The sequence below is a fragment of the Malaclemys terrapin genome, chromosome 4, assembly GCF_027887155.1.
Source record: "Malaclemys terrapin pileata isolate rMalTer1 chromosome 4, rMalTer1.hap1, whole genome shotgun sequence".
Classification (NCBI taxonomy): Eukaryota; Metazoa; Chordata; order Testudines; family Emydidae; genus Malaclemys; species Malaclemys terrapin.
Window position 1 is genome coordinate 34,126,161 of NC_071508.1, and position 23,125 is coordinate 34,149,285.

General features: G+C 54.8%; 1 protein-coding gene across 4 annotated transcripts in view; it reads right to left on the minus strand.

Moving 5' to 3' along the window:
- SYT7 (synaptotagmin 7) overlaps positions 1 to 23,125 on the minus strand; it is a 177,049-nt gene that overhangs the window by 79,423 nt on the left and 74,501 nt on the right. For all 4 annotated transcript variants that reach the window (XM_054026587.1, XM_054026586.1, XM_054026585.1 and 1 more), the window contains exons 2-3: positions 16,826 to 16,929; positions 5,195 to 5,274 (exon numbers count right to left, since the gene is read on the minus strand). In XM_054026587.1, the coding sequence (XP_053882562.1) occupies positions 5,195 to 5,274; positions 16,826 to 16,929 (184 nt within the window). The remainder of the gene's footprint in view (positions 1 to 5,194; positions 5,275 to 16,825; positions 16,930 to 23,125) is intronic.

A 23,125-nucleotide genomic window follows, 5' to 3' on the forward strand; every position in this document is an offset into this window, starting at 1 on the left:
CATCCCAAGTACCCTGCCCCCCGGATGATGGCAGAACTGATGGCTCCAGGCATTCAGAAATCAGGAGGTATGCCCCCAAAAACATGAGATTGGCCTAAAAATGAGGCAGTTTGGGAGTATTAGGGAGTCACGCTCTCAAGCTTTCTTGGCAACCATTACTGGGCTAGGAACGCACTGTAGGTGTTACCACAGAAGCTGAGATTCTCACAGACTCACGAGCCCAAGAGCTGGGGTCATCAGGAAAACACCCAGTTGCTCGAGACTCACAATATTATCGCTAGAGCTGGCAATGGGGCAGTGCAAAACGTAGCCCCTTCAGCATTGGGACAGCGACAGAATCCACTACAGTCTTGAGGAACGACTGACATCTTCCAAGACGCTGGAGGTCAGCATGCTGTGGGGAATGTCATCTTCAGACAAGGGGGAAATGAGCTGGCAGGACTCAACACCCAGTTCCCAAAGCATGGGAAGACGTGGGATTGGGGAATGGAAAGATTCTAAGAACATTTGATAAAGTTGGGAGTCCATCAGGATCTCCCCAGATTGGCCTCTGAGGGACACTGGGCCAGGACTATAGTCAGACTTGCTCAGCCATCACTTTGAGATTTGCTAAAAAACCCAGCTGAGAGAGGAGAGGGACCCAGGGAGCAACTCAAGAGACACACAGGACTAGTATTTGAAACTAGCCACTAAAAACCTGAGAGGGATGGCAGATGAATCCAGCAGGGGATTCTTATTCCCTGTCTGTCTTCTACCTAGATAGGCATTGTCCATCACCAGGACTCATCTTAATACAGCAGAGGTGGAGAATCAGAGCTAATAGCACCATGCCCCAGATGTGGGGCCCCTCTCTAATCCAGAGCTACCGACATCCTGCTCCAGTTGTGCAACTCCTCTCTGAAGGATCCAGGACAAATGGAACCCTGCTCCAGATGTGAGACCTCTCCCTGCAGGATCCACAACTGACACCCTGCTCCAGATGTGTAATCTCTCCCTACAGGATCCAGAACTAATGACACTCTGCTCCAGATGTGAGACCCTCCTCTCCTAGAAAACCTGTACCAAGGGTAACCCTCTTGTCCCATCCTGCGGGACAAGGTCAGTCCCCACTTGGCGGTGCAGCGGGAGCCAGGGAGCGTGATTCAGCAGGGCGTGCACTGCGTCTGCCTGGCTGTACATCTCCTCAGACTCTAAATAGGTCACTTCATGCCATGGACAGATCATGAGCCGTATCTACCCATCGCCTCCTGACTTCAGAGAGCCGCCAATGGCTTCCTGGTGCTAGACCTGGAGTACGTGGGATCCGACAAGCAGCACCTTTGAAGTCAAGTGGTACTGCGGCAAATTCATCGGAGACTTCAAAGGTCCCCGGCAGGCTGCATGCCTGCACTCAGCCCCGGCTCCCCTCATTAATTCCTCCAGTCCTCCTGCGGTTCTGGCATGAAACGGCCTCTCCAAACACACAGAGCGAGATGAAAGGCCGAGGAGAGGGGGCTGCGCGTGCCCCGGGGGCCACTGCCTTTCGCCTCCAAGCACAAGGCTCGCTCACAACCCAGTGGAGGGAAGGGGGAAAGGGAGAGAGAAAGTGGAGGAGAGGCAGGGAGGGGAAAAGAGGGAGGTGGGGAGAGAAAGAGAGAAGAGAGGGTGGAGGAGAGAGCTAGAGACAAAGGCTCTCTGATTTGCAGCTCTCTCCCTCAGTCAGGGCCAGGTCGTTGGGCATCGGAGGCTGAGCTGTCTGGAGAGTCTCTCGTCACTGGTGCTGGGAGACCTGCGAGGCTTCTGGGAAGTGGCAGCTTTCGAGTCCCGAGGAGAGAGCGCAAAGAGTCTTGAGTGGGCAGCGTACCCCCTGGGGAGTGGGCAGACCCTCCCAGAGAGAGAGGGTGGAGTGTCTGAGGAGTGGACGGGGTGAGTGTCTGCAGTGTAGGATGGCGTGTCTCAGGCTAGCTCTTTGTCCCCTGAGTGACTCCTCTCCTCAGGGGGCAGCCTGCACACCACTCCTCTGCGACTCACCACGGACCTCACCTCTCATCACTTCACTCATCAGCGTGGTCAGTGACATCAACCAGGTCTGGAGCTTGCAACGGGGCTGCCATGCGGGCACTGTCTGAAGGGGCATGTTGCCCATGGTCCCCTGGCCCACATGAAGACAGACGCTGTCCCCTTGGGCCTACGCTAGGGAAGATCCCATGCACCCAGGGACCCCGTGTGCACACACTTGATCCCCAGCCAGAGTGCCACAATAACTGCACTACTGGCCAGCCCATGGAGGGGCAGCCCTGGTCACGGCAGGTGAGGAGAGAGCTTGGCATGACATAAGCTCCGCAAGACACCACATAGGCTTGGTGGCAGGAGGAAGCAGCCACAGGCCCACTGGAAGCGGCCGCTCCTCAGGAAGGCAGTGGAAGATGACAGGCTCAGTCTGGAGGAGCGACAGACATGACAATGTCCCTCGCCAGGCTGAAGTGCGTCAGTTATCCACCCGTCCCTCCTCCCAGGACTGCCCCCTCCCTGGCGAGCTGCCCTCCCCCCAGCCACGCAGGCCACGCAGAAGGGAACACCAGGTTTCCAGGGCAGTGTGGGGGAAACAGGCAGAGTGCTGACCAATATCGCTGTCCTGGCGCGGGTGGGTAGGAGCCACCTGGGGCCCAGTCATAGTCACAGGGCCCAGTTCCCCTGAGGGCCCATCTTACTGCCCCAATGGGCACTGCCCCATTGCATGACGTTACAGCACCCCTGGCCCATCACTAGCCCTTCACACCATTTCTCCACCCAAGTGCACACGTCCTAGGAGCCCTCCTGCAGCACAGCCCAGTCACACATTACAGCCCTCGGCCCCATGTCCTTTGCAGAGTGGATATGGGGACTGCCCCATTGGCGTCTCTGTCTTTGAATGCTGTCTTGGCCTCTGAACGAAGAGAAGCACCGAGAAAAGTCCTGGCTTTGGCTAATATTCCCCCAGAGCGCACCATGGGAGTGCATGAGAGTGGGGTGAGACATCCTGGAGACAGCCGAGTGAATAGCAGGGCCCCACTTGTTGTGAGACAGAGGGAACCTGAGGTGTCCCCTATCCCTGTAGGGCAGAGGTGATCCTGAGGCACCTCCCCCTCCCTCTGTGGGGCAGAGGGGACCCTGAGATGTCTCCCCTCCCTCTGTGGGGCAGAGGGGACCCTGAGGCATCTCCCAATCCCTCTATGGGGCAAAGGGGACCCCGAGGTGTCTTCCCTCCCCTGTGGGTCACCAGGGACCATGAGGCAGCTCCCCCTCCCTCTATGGGGCAGGGGGGACTTCTGGATGCTGAGATGTGAATAGAGAAGAATAAATCTCATTGTGGTTGGTCCAAGCCAAGCAGGCTTCTGCAGAAGGAGGTGTCCAGCAGGGCCAGGACGGGGTGGGCATGGGAGCCCAGATTCAATTGGTTACCTCAATGGCTGTCAATGTGGAGAGCAGCTAGGATCCCTGCCCCTCCATGTGCCCTGGCTGCCCTTTGGGGAGCATGGGCCATGCAGGAAGAAGGAAGAACCAGGATAACTAGCTGCTGCAGGACCTGGTCTTTTATAGCAGACCGTGGCTGGAGATCAGCAGCCCCTGTGGGCATGATGCAGCGTGATGGCCTAACAGCCTCACCAAGCCCTGCCACCATGGCTACAAGCCTGGCATGAGGGACCCGAGGCCCTGGCTTTGCCCACCCTGAGGAGACAGCTCTGAGCACTCGCAGCCCTAGGGACAGTCCCCTGGCCTCCCAGGAGGTGGTTGCCTGCTGCCTGAGGGGGCAGGGAGACATGAAGCCTGGATCTGGCTTTCGTAGGCTCTGTTCTCGCTCAGGGCTGGCGAACAGGGGCAGCACTGGAGTGTTTAGATGGGGGGGGATGTTGGGGGAAAGGGAGAACAGTTTGTGGGTTGTGACTGGGTGCACACGAGGCAGTGGTGCAGTCTGGGGTTGGTGTCTGATCGGTGTGGGGGGCTGTGTGTGTCAGGGAGGTGTCTGAGCTGGGGGAGGAGACAGGGGGTGTTTGGGGGTCAGGCAGCTGTGTGCCTTTGGAGAGGTGTGTGTGCTGGGAGTGATGGATGAGAGAGTTTGGGGGTGGTTTGTTTGGGAGCACAGGGGTGTGTTTGGGGGTGGGGCTAAAAGAAGTATTTTGTGGTGCATACGTATGTGGAGTCTCTGAGCGTGGGAGTATTTGAGGGTGCAGGAGTGTGGGGGGAAGTGGGATGGGATAGTCTGGGGGCACAGGAGTGTGGGCAATGCTCTGGGGAGTGTTGAGGTGCAGAGGCATGGGGCTGTTTGAAGGCATCACGGTGTGGGAATGTTCAGAGTTTCTGGGTCTATGGATGCATTTGTGGACATTGAAGGAGTGTGCGGATGTTAGTGGTGTGTTAAGGCTGTGTGGGAGCAGGGTGAATGGGGCACAGTCCATGGGGATGTGCGGGTGTTGGTGGGGTGTGGAGGCTGTGGGGGAGTGAGGTGTATGGGGCACAGTGTGTGGGGATGTTTGGGTGCTGGTGGATTGTCTTGGCTGTGTGGGTGCAAGGTGTATGGGGCATAGAGTGTGGGGATGTGCCGGTGTTGATGGATTTTCATGGCTATGTGGGGGAAGGGTGTGGGGATGTGCGGGTGTTGGTGGGGTGTTATGGCTGGGGGTGAGGCAAGATGAATGGAGTCCAGTGTGTAGGGATGTGCAGGTGTTGAACTGTCATGACTGTGTGTGTGGGCAGGTTGTATGGAGCATAGACTGTGGGGATATGCGGGTGTTGGTGGGGTGTTAAGGCTGTGTGGAGGCAGGGTGAATGGGGCACCATCTGTGGGGATGTGCGGGTGTTGGTGGGGGGTTAAGGCTGTGTGGTGGCAGGGTGAATGGAGTGCAGTGTGTAGGGATGTGCGGGTGTTTGTGGATTGTCATGGCTATGTGGGGGAAGGGTGTACAGTGTGAAGTGTGAAGGGACGTGCGGGTGTTGGTGGATTGTCATGGCTATGTGGGGGAAGGGTGTACAGTGTGAAGTGTGAAGGGATGTGCGGGTGTTGGTGGATTGTCATGGCTGTGTGGGGACAGGGTGTACAAGGCACAGTGTGTGGGGATGTGTGGGTGTTTGGGGTTCAGGAGTTCTCAGCTACTGGGAAGCTGCCTCGAGCAGACACCACACCCCAGGGCAACACCTGAGGCTTTCATCCCTTCTCGCGCTGTCCCATGGCACCTACTTGATGGTTTTCTTTTCACTGCGCCCTCGGCTGGAATCCGGGGTCCCCACCGTCTCCAGGGAATTTTTATAACGTTTACCCTATGGGAAAAGAAGGGAGATATGTCAGGGGGTAGGAGCCAAGAAGTGTCAGACTGCATTTTTGGACACAGGATTGCTCGTGCTAAAACCTGTGAATCGTCTGGGATTTGTTAATTTTTTGAGGCCAGTCTGCCCACTGTGAGCCCCAGGTACCTGAGGTAATCAAACTCACAGTTTTCATTTGCTGCAAATCAGTTTTCTCCCTATCCATCTGGCTCTGATTGTGATTATGATATAAACAAGTTGCTGGCTAATGTGATGGTAGCCAAGTGACTTTCCCAAGGTCCCACAAGGAATCTGTGGCAGAGCCAAGAATTGAATCCAGGTCCCCAGCATCCAGTCAAGTCCCCTAAACACAAAGCACTCCTCTCTCCCACTGACAGAGACCTATTTTAAAACAGCCATCTAATCAGGGAGAAGAAACAAGACCATGTGACTTAAGTGCCCAAACTCCCCCACCCCACCCTGAATAATGTTTATTTAATGTGACTAATTCTTGAATCAACAGGTTGCCCAGGAGGCCAGCCAGAGCTTTCCCTGGTGCCATCTCTATCATCCCACTGTTTGCAGGGTGAGGGGAATGTGCAACTGAAGATGGGTGCTGGATTTTGGGGGATGTTCGTTGGATGAGGCCATGATTAAGTCTCATGTCCTGGATTGTTAAGTGTGTTCTGACCTAGTTTTGCTCCTTTGTGGCTTCCAGTTTGTCATTCACTTCAGCCAGTGATGGCCTGGGGCAAAGCAATTTTGGGGGCCCCTTCCATAAAAAAAGTTGCAATACTATAGAATACTATATTCTCGTGGGGGCCCCTGTGGGGCCCGGGGCGAATTGCCCCATTTGTCCCCCCGTACCCCCCCAGGCAGCCCTGACTTCAGCTGCCCATCTGGTTTTGCTTGGAAAAATCCTGAAACTGGTCAAACTCTCAACATTTCCGGTGTGTTTCCCTAGACATCTGAAACAGGCAGAGAGCATCATGGGAAAGGCATGCCGCAGAATGCTCCTTGCTTGGCCATCACAATGGAGCTCTTCCAAGGAGTTAGTTTGGATGACCTGTGTCCCCCTACTGCTTCTGCTTAACAAACGCAAGTCAGAGAGCAAGTCTCCAAACCCAGCCTTCCTCCCTGCTGCCCCATCACATCCGCAGCAGGGGAGGAACAGCAATTTTAGGATTAATTGAACTTTAATTAATTAAGTTCACAGTAAAAAAAAATAACCATGTCACAAGATAATGAAATGTGCATTTGTTCCTAATTGGGGCTTGATAATAAGGCCACTTGGTAGTGATTTCCGATGGCAGGTTCAACGTGCTGTGCGATTCCAGGGCAGACAAGAGCACAATTAGTGCTGATTAGCAAACAATTAGCAGATAACACCGTCCCACACAGGTGCAGGTAAAGGGCTCTCCCCCTCATAGCTCTGCAGGGAACCCCCCTAAGAAAAATGAGAGGCCGCCAGGAGCATTTTAAAGTCTCAGCTGCATGAAATATGTTGGGGGGAGGTAACAAGAGAGAGCAGCAAAGGTACAGGGTGCTCTGGATCCCACAGGAGCTCTGGATGTAGGCGTGGGAGAAAACAGGACAGCAGTGGGGGAGCTGGCTCCAGACACACACATAGAGCAGGATGGGGCAGGAGAGAATTTGGATCTAGGTCAAGGTGGGGACAAACAGCAGAAGAGAATTTGGATCTGGATCAGGGTGGGAAGACAGAGAGCAGCACAGCAGCAGATGTGCATGTGAGGGAATCTGGGTCTGGACTGAGGGCGGGAGTGACAGTGGGATAAGGCTGGTATGTTTGTGGGCAGGGGGTCAGCAATTTGGATCTGGAAAGGACTGGATTGAGGGGACAATAGAGAGTTAGAGAATGACCAGTCTGATCAGGGTAGGGGAAGGGATTCTGTGGCCGGGGAGGGGTAGGCTAGCCATGTGAAATATGGACTCAGACTGACCGCTCTCTCTCCCAAGGCCTTTCACCCCACTTGCACTGTCCCTGTGAGCTCTCCAGGCAGCCACACACAAGAATGGCTCACTGTCGTTAGTTGGGGGTAATCTGCCCACAAATTAAGAAAAAGCCAGGGGAGGATCACAAACAGCCTGTTAATCACCATGAGAAATGCTGCCCACAGGAGAAAGGGGCTCATTTATAGAGCAAACGCAGTGCAGCTACTCCATGGCTAGGCTGTAGTTTGCTTTTTCCATCCTAAGCCTCAGCCCCTGATCTCCCTCTGTGCCCCTCAGAAACACCTCCATTCTGCTTCCACTTTCTCCTGTGTGGTCTCCTGGCAGCGGAGAGATTTCTGGAGGTCACTCAGACAGCCACAAGGGGTGCAAATGGAGATGTTTTCCTCCTGATTTGCTTTTGGGAAGGCACCTCCCCAGAAATGGCTTGGCCTAGAAACTCCAAGCACCCTCCACAAGAGCACATGTCCTTGAACATGCCCTAGAAGGCCAGGTGGTTAACTTCGGAGCCAGTCACCACGAACATCTGAACTTTGGAGAACTTTGCCAGGACCCAGCTGAGCTGATAACTTTTGCCAATGTCAAGCTGAATTCAGCATCTCCAGAGCTCTACAGCTGCTGGAAAAGCGTAAGGTCCAGCAGGTGAGCTCCTGTCTTTGCTAGCAGCACAACTCGGAGACTTTGTCACCTTCATCAGTCAACCAGCTTGGGTTTAAGCTGCTCCCTAGCCAGCCACACTCCCTCAGCTCAGCTACTGCAGTTCAACAAGGCTGCAAACGCCCCTAGTCCAGCTCATGAGATCTCTGAGCTCCATTGTCCAAGGTCTAGAGGAGGTTACAGACATGGCCGGAGTGGCCTGCAGCACGTGGAAAGTCTGTCCTGTGAACCTCTTGCGTTCCAGGTGCCCATAAGCTCTGTCGTTAAATGATGCAGGTTCCAGAATGGCGCAGACTCTACCAAGAGCAGGCTGCAGTGTCCACAGGCTCCATTAGTGGAACTGCTCAGGTGTGAAGCGGGTGGGGGTTCTGCCAGCACGGCCTCCAGTGAACCCCATTCATCAAAATGTTCCCATCCAAGGAGGTTTCAAGCTCAAGCCAGTGGAGTAGTTCTTTCCAGTGCAATGCTGAATATCAAGTACAGTGCCAGCTTGACACCACATTTAGGACTGTAGCAGAATATAGGGGTAGATCCCAGTCTGTGCCCCTGGGATGGTGCAAAGGGAAACAGAGCCATCAAGGAGCCTAATGACCATCCCAGCAGGATTAGAAGTGGGCACTTCAAGAGGTGTCTGGCTGTTGTTCATACTTGAGAGCTGGAGTGAAGCATGAGTTAGATGCAAGTGATTTGGGGTGGATGATACAAGGGATAACTGGTTGCCTTGGTTACAAAGGGATGGGTCTTTGGGGGAGGTCAAAGGAGATGCAACTCACAGTGCAACTTCCACCGAATTCAATGGGAGCTGGATCTGCTTCCAGCTGAATCTGGCCTACATGCCAATCTAGGACAGACGTGCACACTTCCTGAGCTGAGTGAGACACATGGCATCACTGCTGATGGGGGGGCTGAGAGGAGCTCTGTTATCTGCGGGACAGCCATTGTGGGCTGGCTTCCCTTTCCTCAGTATGCATCTAGCCACCTTTCTATCTTAACCCACTTTGTCCTTCACATTTTCCTCGTCCTGCTCCCCCCTTTGCCCATTGCATCTGCTTTTAGATAAGACAGCGGGGACTGGATGAGGAAACTGTTTAACTGGGGACAATCACTGGTGGGCACCTCAGAGGCAAGGGTACAGGGAAACTGAGTCAGAGTGGGATAACCGCATGGCCACAGTGCCTGGTCAAGGGCAAAAAACTCCCCTCCACAGATACTGATGAGCAGGGCGCTGGTGCAGACCAGCGTGGGGACAAGATGAACCTGAACTGCAGGCCTGCACCCACTGCATTGTCAGTGCCCCCAGTCAGAGCGCCCCCTGCTAGGCCCAGGGAAGGCTGCAGCTCACCAGCTGTGACTCCAGCTGGTTGGATCTTGTGCTTAAGGCACAGGATGGGGATGTAGAAGATCTGGATTCAATTCTTTACTCTGTGACTGAGGGGCAGGTCACTTCATCTCCCATGGGAGTTAGAAGCCTAAATAGCTTTGAGGGTCTGGGCCTCAGTGCCCCACCTGTAAAAGGGGATTGTGACGCTCCCAGGGTCGATTCAGGCTGTAAGCTCTTCAGGCCATGCGCTGACTCTGACTCTCTGTCTGTGCAGCGCCTGGCAATGGGCCAGCAAATTTGGTGGGGGGCCTCTAAGAGCTACTAGCACAGAGATAATAACAAATCCCAGAGTCTACTCGTTATCTCCCCAACTCCAGGTACATCGCTGAGCTGAGCCAACCATTGCCCCAGGGCCAGGCTATGAGATGTCTCCCCTTTGTCCAATTCCATGCCCTCCTCCTCCTTCTCAGCCCTTCAGTCATTTCAGGCCACGGGCCGGGCTGTGAAGGACCTGGATCCCTGTGCTGGAGGTGAAGCCGTGTCACTCCTCTCCATCCTCCTCCTGCATTCTCCAAACTCTCTCTGTTCTCCGAGCCCGAACGAGGCAGGGCCCCCTCTACCTCTCCCTCTCCCAGGCCAACAGCATCAGGCCAGCCACGTGCTGAGGTAAGGGGGTGGGGGGAGCAGCTCACTCCTCCAATGCTTCAGCACAGGCTGGTCTGTGCAGCAGCAGCTTCTTCCTTGCAGGAGCTGGGCAGGTGCTCACCGGTCAGTGCTGGTGAGCCACGTAGCTGGCTCTGTTGGGAAACTCTAGCTGGGCAAGCCTGCTCCCTGTGTCAGGGAGATGGGGCCACACCCTCAGCTGGTGCAAACGTGTGCAGATCCAACAACTGCCATGCACCTGCTGGGGCTCTGGCTCATTGTGCTGTGGAGACATAGTGCCCAGCTGGCCAACCCCTGGCTCCCTTGGCCAAAGGGGTGACTGCTCCGTCTGCCAAGGTCTGAGGGCAGCTGGGCATTGTGGAGCAGGGTGAGCGTCCCTGAGGGCAGGAGCCTGTGTCCCCAGGAACACAGGCTCAACCACCCTCACGCCTCCCCTTGGGGCAGCCTCGTGCAATGGCTCCCATTACCGGAGTGCACGCCCACACGCTGCAGGCAGGGGACTGACTGGTGGGGGAGAGGGCACTCATACCTGAGGCTCTCCCAAAGGACACGCTCTGCTGCGACCTCCAGCATCTCTCTCCACAGGGGACAGGCAGGATTGGGGGGCAGAGAACTGAAAGGGGCCTCTGTGGGCAGGCTACTGGACGGGGGCAGATGACAACCAGATGGGCAGGTCACACAAACCCTTGTGCCCAGCTGCCGCAAGCCCAACGGGAGGAGTCAGCAACCTAATCAGTCAGGAGGTGGAAGAGAGGTGGAGGGTTCTTTGCCAGGAGTGCAATGGAGACGCTCTGTGATGGCCTATTCCCACCACTGCTCCCGGGCACCTGCCCCGCCAAAGTCACAGGGCAAGATGGGAACTTGATTTCCCAAACTCGGCCAGGAGGACAGGAGAAGGGCTCCCTACCCACCGCCCCGGGCCTCCTTCCTCCACTTCATTCTAACCCTTTCCTCAAATCCTGCCCCCCAGCCCAGTCTTTTCCATGTCCAGCCCTTGGGCAGGGGGTGGGGGACTGTGATTTCACCTCTGGGACATGGAGGAGCCTGAAGGCATGCTGAATCAGAAGGGCAACCACATGCTAGCTACCCTACCCCGGGGTGTCTGCCAGGTGTGCTCGGACTGGCTCAGCAGCCCAGCTGCAGAGTATTGCCAGGCCAGCGTGACTCAGAGCAGCCACAGCGAGCAAAGGGAGACCCGGCACAAGCCACTGGAGGACACAGCAACACTGGAGTGCTGGCCGTGATGGGAGCTCCTGGGTACTTCATGCCCAGCCTCTCCCAGCAGGGGGCGCTGTAGGGAGTGCTGGCTGTGGAGGAGCTCCCAGCTATTGCCATGCTAGCCTCTCCCAGCTGGGGGCGCTGCAGGAAATGGAACAAGAGTCATACTAGAGGTTCCTAAATTGCGATCTGGGGAGCATTTGTGCATGGGCCACCAGGTAATGCTGCTGCTCCTCGTCCTCCTTATTCAGTTGCATTAAATGAAGCCAGAAACACATTCAATACGTTTCCTCGGGTCACTGCTCTGTGGTGGGGAGGCGGGCGTTCCCCAGGGCTGTTGCATCTGGGAGGGCTGGTGTCCCTGAGACAAGCTCAGGATGAAAATATGGGCCAACCCGTGAACCAGGAGGGTGATGCCCTGGCCTCGATACTGCGATTAGAGTAGCCAGACAGCCAATGGCCGGGAGGCTCTCACAGCGTCTCTGGTTCCAGCCTCCCTGACAAGCCAGCACTACAGGAGTGAGTGAGCCGGCAGCTGGCTGCGGACAGGCTGGGCATGTTTCAGCTGCATTCGGGGAGGAGGTGAGAGGGTTTCACCTTCTTGCTTTTGCTTCTAAATTTAGCCCGCTGGAAGAGCGGACTCACTCGTTAGCATTCTGTGCTGCCTGCGCTCCCCGGCGCGTGCATACTGACGGACTGCAGCGGCTGTGACCTTCCCTCCTCATCAGCTGCTGCTCCTGGTCCCCACGGGAGGCTCCAAACAGGTGGCACATGGCAGCAACGTCTGCATTAACTCTTATTAGCCCCGGAGAAGCTAGTGGACCTGCTAGGGCTCTTTCCCTTTAGCCAGACAGGGCTCGGAGTAGGCGAAGAAGGGGGAGGAGAGCCAGTGGTCAGGTGCTGCTGCTGCTATAACACAGAGATACTTCTGAGCTGGCCCAGCTCTTCCTGCATCTCCCTTGGATTGAATGGAGGGGAGGCGCTGCCCTGTTTGCTGACAGCCAGGCAATGCTCTCTCAGCATAGTGGTCTGGATGTCTGGGTGAGGGAGGAGGCCGGCTGGCTGGCAGACGGGAGGTAACTATTGTTCAGGAGAGACAGGTAGATACATGGGCGGCTGGGGAGTGCCAGTAGACTCTCCTCACCCTGGAATGGATCTTCGGCCTACCAAGGGGACCTGTTGGGGGCTGTGGCTCTGTGACCTTGGGAGAGGATTCCTCCCTCTGTCCTCAGTGCCCAGCCCAGCTACTCTGGCTTGGCACTGGTTGGGCACGGATTTGGCCCTGCAGTGCTTACGCAGGCAGAACTGTATCACCTTCCAGGGCACTGGCCTGGGTACTGGGAACAGGATGCTTCTGAAGGAGGGAGGGTGTTCGGGGTGGGAACAGTGGCAGAGTCTTCAGGATGAGGAAGCCACCCTTCACCGCAGGCAACTGATCACTCCACTGCTCCCCGACCCCACCGAGCCAGCCACCTAGCTCCCTATCCCTTCTGGTTACCCTCAGGCAGCCTGGAGAGCTGGCTCCAGGCAGCCGCCAGGGCTGTCCTTCCCCTCCCAGCGAGTCCTTGTTTCTCTTGTGCGGCTGGCTGAAGTGTTTCTGAACCTGGCCCCAGGCCCAGTTACCACTGAACGGGGAGCTCTTCAATTCATCTCACTTCCTCCCAGGCTGCCTGGTTTATTAATTTGGCTCCCGGCCGCAGGGCTTTACTTATTAATGTGGCAGTATCGCTGCTTAACTCCCTTGTTTGTGAATGTAAACATCCTCGGCCCTCCTCGACATTCCACACGCCAGCTTCCCCCGGCCATAAATCACGGGAAGCCAAACAGCCTGGATCCGGGCGGTGGGGTGACGGAGCCAGAGAGTTGGCAGATAGAAGCTGGGGTGGAGCCGCGCTGATACATGCTGGAGGGCTGGGGAAGGAGAGCTGCCTGTGCGTGTGAAGGTGCAGCAGGGAGACGATCTTAGGAACGTTCCTCTGGAAAGACAGATGCTGTCTCCTTTTAACGCCAGTTTTAAAAAGAAGGTGCTATGGCTTTTTAATTGCTCCTGGTGCCCTGTCTCTCCCTCTCGGGCCCGGGCAGGCGGAAAGGGGAGGTGACATTATTTCTAGCGCAGTGTTTGTTGTTTGGAGAGTGAAAAAAACCCCCAAAATAGCCGCCTTCAGAGCACTTGACCCACTTTCCAATCTCAGCCGTGCACAGAGAGGCTTCATGGCAGAGGGAAACGAAAGAGAATGTGCTACTGAATCCTGGACAGGAGGGCACTGTGGGGAATTTGGGCGGGTGGAGGCTGCAGGGCACTCTGGGAAATCTGGCCAGACAGGGGCCACAGGGTATTGTGGGGAACCGGGGGTGGTGGAGACCGCAAGTCCATTCATTAGAGTCATTAGGGCATAACGCAGCAGTGCTGTGCAGCCTGCCTCCCCCTGTGCTGCTCATGCCAATGCAGAGCCAGAGCGGAGCAGGAGAGGGGCCAGCTCATTACCATGCATCACCAATATATATATTTATTTCGAAAACTTCCCTTTATGCTGTACAAACATTTTCACCCAAACATTTAATTATCACATCTTCGAAGGAGCAAAATAAAAGCTGCAGCCGCCACCACAGAGCCTCACTCAGCAAATGCCTCTCATGGCTGCACTGCTGTCACTGTGGGACGGGACTCCAGGGGCCCCGGGCATCCAGGGTTGGCACCTCTACTAACCCTCCCCTGTGAACCCCAACTGACTGCTCTTCTACCTGTTACTAACACCCAAGTGGCTCTCCTTACCCCTCCCACTGTGCACCCCAAATTACCTCCTTTATGCCTTTCACTGCATACCCCAATGTGTTTCCGTAGACATCTCATTGTGCACCCCTAATTAAACTCCTCTGCCCTGTACCCCAATTCCTTCTCTTATGCCTCATGCTGGGCCCTCAGTATCCCCCCCCTTATTCAAATCATGTGCAGTTTTGTTTACACAGAAGAGGGAGCATCTTACCCTCCACTCTCATACCCCAGTTTGTTCCTGATCCCCGACACCCCATGAGCTCAATTAGATTTATTTGGTTGCGGTTGATTTTCATAACAAGCAACTTTCTTTCTGCTGGGGAAAGCGAGGGCTGCTGTTAGGAAAGTTACATTTTGTCACTCTGCTATTTAATTAACAATCTGAATGAATTAATAAGTAAAGGATCTTGCTGAGATTCCAAATTAATGAAACAACTGCTACCCCAATCAGAGGTGAATGGAAGAGCTGCTACTTCTCAGACAGGCAAGTGCATTCTTAGAAATGGGAAGGCGGAAAATCAAGCCTTGATAGTTTCCAATTTCAAGAGGCATAAAGAGCAGCATCAGTGTGTGTCTAAATGAAACATCTTATTCCCTGAGATTAAGCTTTGTTAGACCAGAATTAAGCCTGAAAATAAAGTGCCCTGTAAAATAACATTAGGGAAAAGTTACAGGTGTTTTAAAAATTCTCCAAACTCAGGAACTGCATGGTTAAATTTCTGACAATCACCTTAACTCTGCCCCAGGATCCCTGCCCATCCTCCATCAGGGGCACAGTGACTCTCAGCAGCTGTCACATGGTACTGAAGAAAGTCCCATGAGTACGAATTATCCAGATAGCATCTCCCAACCATGCCTCCTACATGGTACAGGGGAAGGGGGCTCTGCGAGGTATTAGGTGAGTGCTAGGGTGAACTGAAGGCAGAGCCTTAGATTCTTCAGATCCAAGCCCTGAGCCGGTGAGAGCCCTGATTCCATCAGCAGGCAGCACATAGCCAACAGCCAGCTGCTGGTGCCATGTGCCAGATTTTGCAGGACTCAGGAGGTGGCTAGGCATGACACCCCCTGCCCCGGGTATATATGTGAGGGACTGTGTGGGGAAAGGCATGTGCTGGCTGAGGTGTGAGGAGGCTGCAAAGCCAGGAATACCTGTCTCCTCCATGGGGAGAGGGGCAGAGGTACAGGCCCAGCTCAGATGGATGAGGCACCTGGGGATCTACAGCCAGCCTGGGGGAGAGTAGGCCTGGAATGTAGGGGGCACCTGGAGACTCTGACCCCTCCAGGAAGGTGGGGAAACCAGATGGGCCTCTCCTAGGGTTGCCAAATTTCTAGTCGCACAAAACTGAACACCCTAGCCTACTACATTCATAGAATGTCAGGGCTGGAAGGGACCTCAGGAGGTCATCTAGACCAACTCGATGCTCAAAGCAGGACCAATCCCAAGACAGATTTTTACCCCAGTTCCCTAACTGGCCCCCAATGGATTGAACTCACAACCCTGGGTTTAGCAGACCAATGCTCAAACCACTGAGCTATCTCCCCCCCACTGCCTGGCCAATGTCTTCTCCTGGTCAGCTGTGTGCCTGGACTCCCCACGCATGCTGGCCTTGTACAGGCCGTAGTGTGGTGTGGGACTCAGAGAAGCTGGGCCTCCAGGCTCGGCCCTTTCCTTTGATCTCAATTGCTTTCCCTGTCTTTAAAGGAAAACCCAGCGGGGCAAAGTGGGGCCTGAGAGGGGCCCAGGGCTGGTCCCTGCTCAGTGCTCTGACCCTCTCCAGGCAGGGGGACTGTAGATTTCCCAGCTGCTGGCTTTTATGCAGTGTGTGTGTGTGTAGGCAGGGGATCACATTCTCATGTTTGAGAGCTCAAGCACACCACTGCATGGGCCAGGAAAGCATTCCTGCCCCTACTCCCCCATGCAGTCTGGGAAGGACTGGCCTTCCTCTGAAGAATTCAGGTACAGCTGGGAGAAGTATCTTGCTAGATCCAGGGTGGGAAGAAGGACACACAGAGAGAAATGTAAAGAAAGGAAACTGCCAGGTATTGTACCTGGTCGAGCCACCCAACCATGTAAGTGACAGCACTGCACAGCACTCGGGCTTCTAGCAGCGAGATCCCTCCCTTACTGACTGCTCTGAGTTTGGGGGTGCCCCATGTTCTGCAGGGAGCAGGGGGTGGCTGCTCTGAGTTTGGGGGTGCTCCTCATTCTGCGGGGAGCAGGGGGTGGCTGTTCTGCGTTTGGGGATGCCCCAAGTTGTGCAGGGAGCAGGGGGTGACTGCTCTGAGTTTGGGGGTGCCCCACATTCTGCAGGGAGCAGGGGCTGGCTGCTCTGAGTTTGGGGCTGCCCCACATTCTGTGGGGGGACAGACGGAAGACAGGGGGCCTGCTGGCTGTGTTATATTCTAAGCGGTGGTTCAGAGGTGAAGGAAGCTGCAGCAGCTGAGGTTGAGTGGGGAAGCCACATTGCCCTTTGGTCAGCACGAGTGAGGGGGGGGGTCTCCGGGGTGGTCCCACCCTTGTGCTTTGGTGAGGGGCTGGGTTGGGGTCCTACCATTACAGGTGAGTGAGGAATCATCGGGGACTGTGGAGTCTCAGCTCTGGGGCGTGACACTCCTAATTCAGGAGACGCTCCCCCAAACTCCCTCTCAGCTTAAAACCAGCGGCTCTGCCGGTCCCTGGTTCTCTCTGGGCGAGCCCTGGCCCTGGGCGGCTGTTCCTCTCCTGGCTGCCCTGGTTTCCCTGCCCTGCATCTCATGCTGCTCTCGTTCCCCACAGTCGTGGATGACGCTGCTGCAGTGCGGATTGCCCGTGCCATGCACCGAGCGGTGTAATTAAATCCCTGCTGTTACCTGCCACCCGGAAGCCTCACCCCCCGCCTGGGGCAGCCTCACCCCCCAGCTGTTCCTAACCCAAACAATCCTCAGGCAGCAGGGCCCCACCACCACTGAGTCACGGCACTTACCAGTTTGCGCTGGCACCACTGGCAGATCCCGCACAGGACGATGGTGACGCTAAGGCTGACGGTGATGATGGCTGAGACCAGGAGGACATCGCGGGAGGGCACTCCTGGCAAGAGGAAACCACAGGGTCAGGCCCCTTAAGGAGGGGGAGAGCAGGCAGAACAGGGCTGGCAAGGGAGGGACACAAAGCTCCCACTGGTCTGGTCTGTCCTGAGCCGACCTCCCCAGCACAGTCCCTACAGGACGATCCCAGGCACGGATGCTGGGGAAAGCTCAGCTTTTGGGGAGAAGGACAGGCAGCACGGGCAGAGCGCTGGGGATGGCAGTGGCAATGTGGTTGGTCAGACAGAGTCTGGACAGGTTACCAGCCACACATGGGAGCACATGGACTCACCCCCATCTTGTAGCACTTGAACTCTGGCACCATGGCTCATGTCCCAATATAGTGCCCATTCCACTCTGACATCTGATGGTAACGTAGACCCTCAGGGCCACCCTGATGAGGCCTCAAAGGATGTGGTGTTACTCCAAACACCTACCCAGGCATGCATCCAGATGCATAGGACACCTGACATTGAGATCCCCCCATCCTCACCCAGACAGAGGGAGCAGTGTGGGACAGCCACCAGCGACAGCCACCCAGACACGGTGCTACATGGGATGCCCAGCAATGAGGGTTGGTCCATCCTAACCCAGACAGAATGCAATCTGTACATCAGAGCCATTGGCTCACAATTAGTTAATGTATTAGGGCAGCACCTGCATTCCAGTCCAGATCAGGCTCCCACGCTCTAAAAACACTCCCTGAGAACAGCCCCTGCCCAGAGAGTTTATAATCTCGGTTACACACATACAAATATAGCACAACAAACTACGTCAGGTGTCAGGCCAAGCCAGGGCCCTGCTTGTTCGTGGATCTCACAAGACATTGTAGCCAGATATATCGAACCTCCTCTCTAGATACAGTCCACTGAGTAGATCACATTGCAGTGGGATAGCCCATCTCCAAGCCAGACACCACGCATTGCATACAAGGCATGATAGTGAGGATTCACTCTGTCATTTGATCTGTTTATTTTCTAAAATGTGCCAGCCTGCCGGGACATGGCTGACAAAGTACAATGGGACAGTTCATCCCTGGGTAGATTGAATTACGTGCCTCTCCAATCTACTGGAGTTCTCTGGAGGAGTCAACTAACGAATGCAGAGATTCTGGGCCTGACAGTGTGTGTGTCATCAATAGGTAACAGAGTGTTTTAGTCAACCTGCCCTTCCCATATTTCTAAACAGCAGGAGGGGGCTGGCTAGACAGAAGGAGAGGGTGGAAAGGGTTGAGGACAACTGAACTAGTATATAAGGGAGGCATGGCTGATGAGCTTTCAAAAGAGTTGTGACCAAGCACATCACAAGATGTTTTAAGGAAATGACCGGTAAGTCATCACAGGGTGAGAGGTAAACTGTCCTGGATTAGAAACTGGATTAAAGACCGAAAGCAAAGGGCAGGCACAATCACTCCCTTTCTGACACGGCTAATGGTGTCATGCTTCAATGTCCCATCCACTGGTAGGACGCCTGGCTGAAAAGTGAAGTGGCAAAGTCTGCAGCTGCCACGGCACTGATTTAACTGAGTGAATACTAGCAGAAGCCGCAAGGCAGGGTTCAGTGAACCTAGGAGATTAGGGCAAGGCAACGGGCTATGAAATTCAGCGGAGATAAGTGCAGGATAATGCATGTTGGAAGGAACATTTTGAACTACTCCTACCCCATGATGAGCTCTAAATTAACCATAACCACTCAGGAAAAAGGCTGAGGCGCCATCGCAGCCGTTTCAATGGGAACCTCTCAGTGTGCAGTGGCAGGCAGGCAGAATTGCAAACAAGATGTTTAGGCAGGAAATGGATAAAGAAAAATAGAATATAAAAGTGCAGCTATTCTAACGCCGTCTGTAGATCAGTGATGTGCCCTCACCTGGAATACTGTGTGCCACTCTGGGTGATCTATCTACCCACCTCATTTGTAGCCATCTACCACCAAACAATACAACATCTAGACCTTTCCAAAAGGATATCGCAGAAATAGAAGCGAGCCAGAGAAGGACAATGGAAATGATCCGATGCATAGAAAAACTTCCATGTGCATAGAGATTACAAGGATTAGGACTGTTTGGTTTAGAGAGGAGGTGAATAAGAAAAGACATGCCAGAGGTCTATAAAATGATGAATAATACAGACAGGATAAAGTCGGTGCTCTCACTTGCCTTGACTAGGGCAGATCCAACTCAGTTAAAAGGCAAGACATCTAAAGCTAACAAAAGTAAATATCTTTCTACACAAAGTGTAATTAACCTGTGGAACTCCTTGCCACAAGATGTCAGGAAGGACAAGAGCTTAGTAGACTCCCAAAAGGATTAGACATGTATATGAATATTAAGCATCTCCACAGTTACACCAACTGTGATACAAATATATGGTGAGAGGCGTCAAATTCTATCCTTGAACGATTCTCATGAGCACTTCCCCACCCAGTAAAGAGCATGTGAACCTGCTCCCCTCCCATTGGCCATCTCCTAGCTCCGCCTCCCCTCCCCTATTGATGATCATACAACTGTTGCCCTTATTCACATGGAAGAGTCCCATTCAGAAAGTATTTCATGTATTTTTAGCTTTTTAAATGGTAACTTAGCAGCTGGCAAACAAGGAGGAAGAGTCAGCTCCCCACAAGTGCTGGGAACCCAATCCCTCATGTTTCAAGACCCAGGCTCTCCACTAACAGCTAGGGGCTAGAAAGAGACCTCTGCTACAGGCAAGTTAGTGCACAGCAGTCCATTCGGGGGGAAGCACGTGGAACTGAGCGCTGCTGGACACAGCACAGCTGGCTAGAGGCACTGCTGGCCTGGTATTTGGCAGGCCCTGTGCTGCTAGGTGAATCACCTCTAGTGCAATAGATTTACACCAGGCAGGGATCGGCCTTTAATTTCATTGCTGGTCACGGTGCATTCCCCTAAGTGACAATACATCCCGGGGGAGGTCTGCCACAGCATCTGCGTTGCATCACTCCAATCTCATTGCAAATGGGCCTGATTACTCGGCTGTGTTGCCTGGGCTCTCCCTGAATGTTGGCTTTGGGGGATGAGTCACCTTTGTTTACTCAAGCCTGAAAGCCGGATTCTCCCTGTCTCCTGAACCCTTCCATTATCTCCCTTATTGCTTCCCTTTTAGGAAACGTCTGCGAGTGGAGGCGGGGCTGGGAGAAGAGGCTGGAAGGATGCCCAGGCCCAAAGTCAGACATTTCTCCCCTCACCAGGCAAGGTCTATAGCCTGGGCCACAGCAACGCAAGCGCCCCTGACTGCCCCACTAGCTAGTCTGGCCTCGGAGCAGGGATGGGGAGGGCAGAATCCCTGACCCATGTCAGAGGGCTGTTTCTGCCAACAGAGATGCCAGTTGCCATGGTGCCCTTAGTGGAACCCTGACCCTCTGCTATAAGCCTAGGCCTGACTGGAAGCAGGGACCTAGGGGTGGAGGCGCTGCACCCCATTCCACATCCTCTGAGCCGTTCAGTCTCCTCAGACTTTGGGGCCTGTGAGAGCCAGCGACCTTACAGCAAAGGGCTTTGTACTCCAGGTCTCCTCTTGATGGTCCTCCCCCATTGGGTGATTGACATTCCCATCATGGGGAAAGGCTGCCTGGGCTCAGCAGGGTGCCAGCCCTGATCAATGCTGACAAGGGAGAGCGAGAAAGACCTGGGCAGCCCCGGGCATCAATACGCTCCCTGGGAGCCTACGTCCTACAACAAGAAAACCAGGTGGCAGCGCAAACAAATCCCAATTGAGTGCTTGCTAGGGAGCCAGGCTGGGGTCACAGATCTCTAAACAGAGAGCGTTACATGTGTAGCCCCCCCGCCATGATACTGACCGACCATCCCAGCTTCACAGGGCCGACTCGCGCAGCGCCGATGCGGGGAAAGCTCCTGTTGAGGGGAGCTGGGCTTCTGGGTTGACTAGAGGCTACAGGATTTGGCACACAAGCACAGCTGGAGACACACCTGTCTCTCCCCGCTTGAGGGTTGCTCCCGGCAGCCCCTTGCCCACGCCTTGTCCTGTGTTTAGATCCCTGAGCGACGGGGGTGGGGAAGGGGGGGGGCGAAGGTCACAGCACTTTCGCGGGGAGGTCATTCTGCGGCCTAGTAACACACACTTCAGGCGCTGTCTAAATAATCATCAATGCTAATGAATAATTAATCGCTGTAATAATAGTCTATTAATAATTCATGGTGCCATACGCATGCCACTCTTAGGAGCTGGCTCCTGAGGTCCAGCCAAACATCAGCTCCACTCCGTGCTATCCCATGAGACCCACCTCAGGGCTCTGGCTCAGGCTTTGTCATACAGGGTGACCCTGGGCCTCCCACTGACTGGGGGTGTCTATGGGGTTGGTCCCATGTGCACCATCACAGAGTGGGAGGTTCCACCCTCACTCGCACCCCATTCTCCAGGCTCCTGCTCCCCTGCTCCCACCCACCTGCTGACGCACGCCTCAGCCCCAAGAGGGAGCAGGGCTGATGGCAGCGCAGGACCCGTCCTGTGTAACTGGTATGCCAAGGCAGTGGCAAGGTGGGGAAGCCTGCGCGTGCTTAGCGCGCTCGGCAGGGGTGGGAGAGCCAGTCACTGGCACGGCCCAATCTGCTCCCGTAGGGGACGATCAGCAGGAACACGGGCAGAGATTCCTCCCAGCCTCAGATCAGGCACAGAGCCTGAGACTAGCCCTCCTCCGACCCAATGGCGAGAACACAAAGGGGAATGATCTCAATAACACAGAGCCATGACCCCCTTCCCCCAGCCCCTGTAAATCGTCAGACCTGGGATGCTGCAGGTTTCCTAGGGGCATGTCAGATTCCAGAGCTGGCCAGGGCTGAGACACATGATCAGATATAGTCACATTCGTGGAGGAGGGACCAGGAGGGACACACCAGGCAGGTCTGCAAGGAGGATGCAGATCAGTTGGGCTTCTCCTGCTGTATCTCAGTGTGTTCTCCGCTTGCACAACCGCACATCCCTCTGGTGTTCGAACACCCGCCCCGTGTCTGTCTGCAGCATCGTGCCTCCACGGCCAGGTGAAAAGACAGCTTGGGGATCTGACGCTTTGCAGGTGGGCCAGTTGGTTCTCCCAGGCACAGCCAGGATGAGCTGGGTCAATGCTTGATCAGGTGGCCTCAGACAGTCAGATGCCAGAGTGTGGCTAGACAGGCCCCATGGAGCAGCGGCGGGCTGCCAGAGGCAGTGCGGCTGGCTGGTGACGCAGAATGTGACACTTTCCTCTTGGAGTCTGTTGTGAGCTGAAGTCCCAGCACGGTGCTAGGGGAACCTGTGTTGCTGGAGATACTGGGCCAAACTGATTACTGATGCAGCTACAGGGACTTCTCAGGGGAGTTACTCCATGGTGAAATCGGATCAGCTGGAGGAGTAAAGGTCAGCATTCTGGCCTCTTGTGGTCACCAAAGCTCCTCTACAGAAACATGCCCAGAAGTGCCCCCAGGTCCTGGCTAAATTCCAAAACCAAACAAACTCTCCCCAATCAGGATAAAGCTCCTCTGTGCAGGAGACAGAGCTTTCCTGGGGGTCAGTCCCAGCCCATGGAATGAACTCCCCCAGGAACGAAGGACCACCCCAAACCTCCTCCAGCTCCCGCTCCAAGTGCCAGATGCGTTTCTTTGCCTTTGCCTTCTCTGACATAAATACAGAGCAACGTGCACATGGAAAAACCCCACCACACAGGACACTCTCCTGCACACACTCCTGCCCCTGGGGAGAGCACAAACATGGGACACGTTAGTCACATTGGGTAACACATGACTGGAAGGCGCTCGGACACGCCAATGAGCACGGTATAGGAATCTCAGGGAAGAGAAGAGAACTCTGTTTCCTTGCAGTTATAATCCCCTGGAACAGTGATTCTCAATCTTTTCTGTACCGTGCCCCCAGGCTACAACACAAAAAGTTTCAGGACTGTTCTCCTTTGCCTCCATCTAGCCATAAAGAAATGGAGGGTTATTAGTGACCCCCTAAAACCTGCTCACTGCTATGCTGTGGAGAAACAGCTGCCTTTTCCCACCACCGAGGTGGCTGCATTTCAGCCGAGAGCGAGTGACCCCTATTATAATTCTACTTGCCCCATCTCCCTGAGGAGACTTTCTGTGCTTTGAGGTTCTTAGAGGAAGGTGTGTAAGGTGTGTAAGCGCACAATGAAACAGGGATGATCCCAGGTGAGACTTGGGCGCAAACGGCAGGGGGCCAACAGGCTGCGCA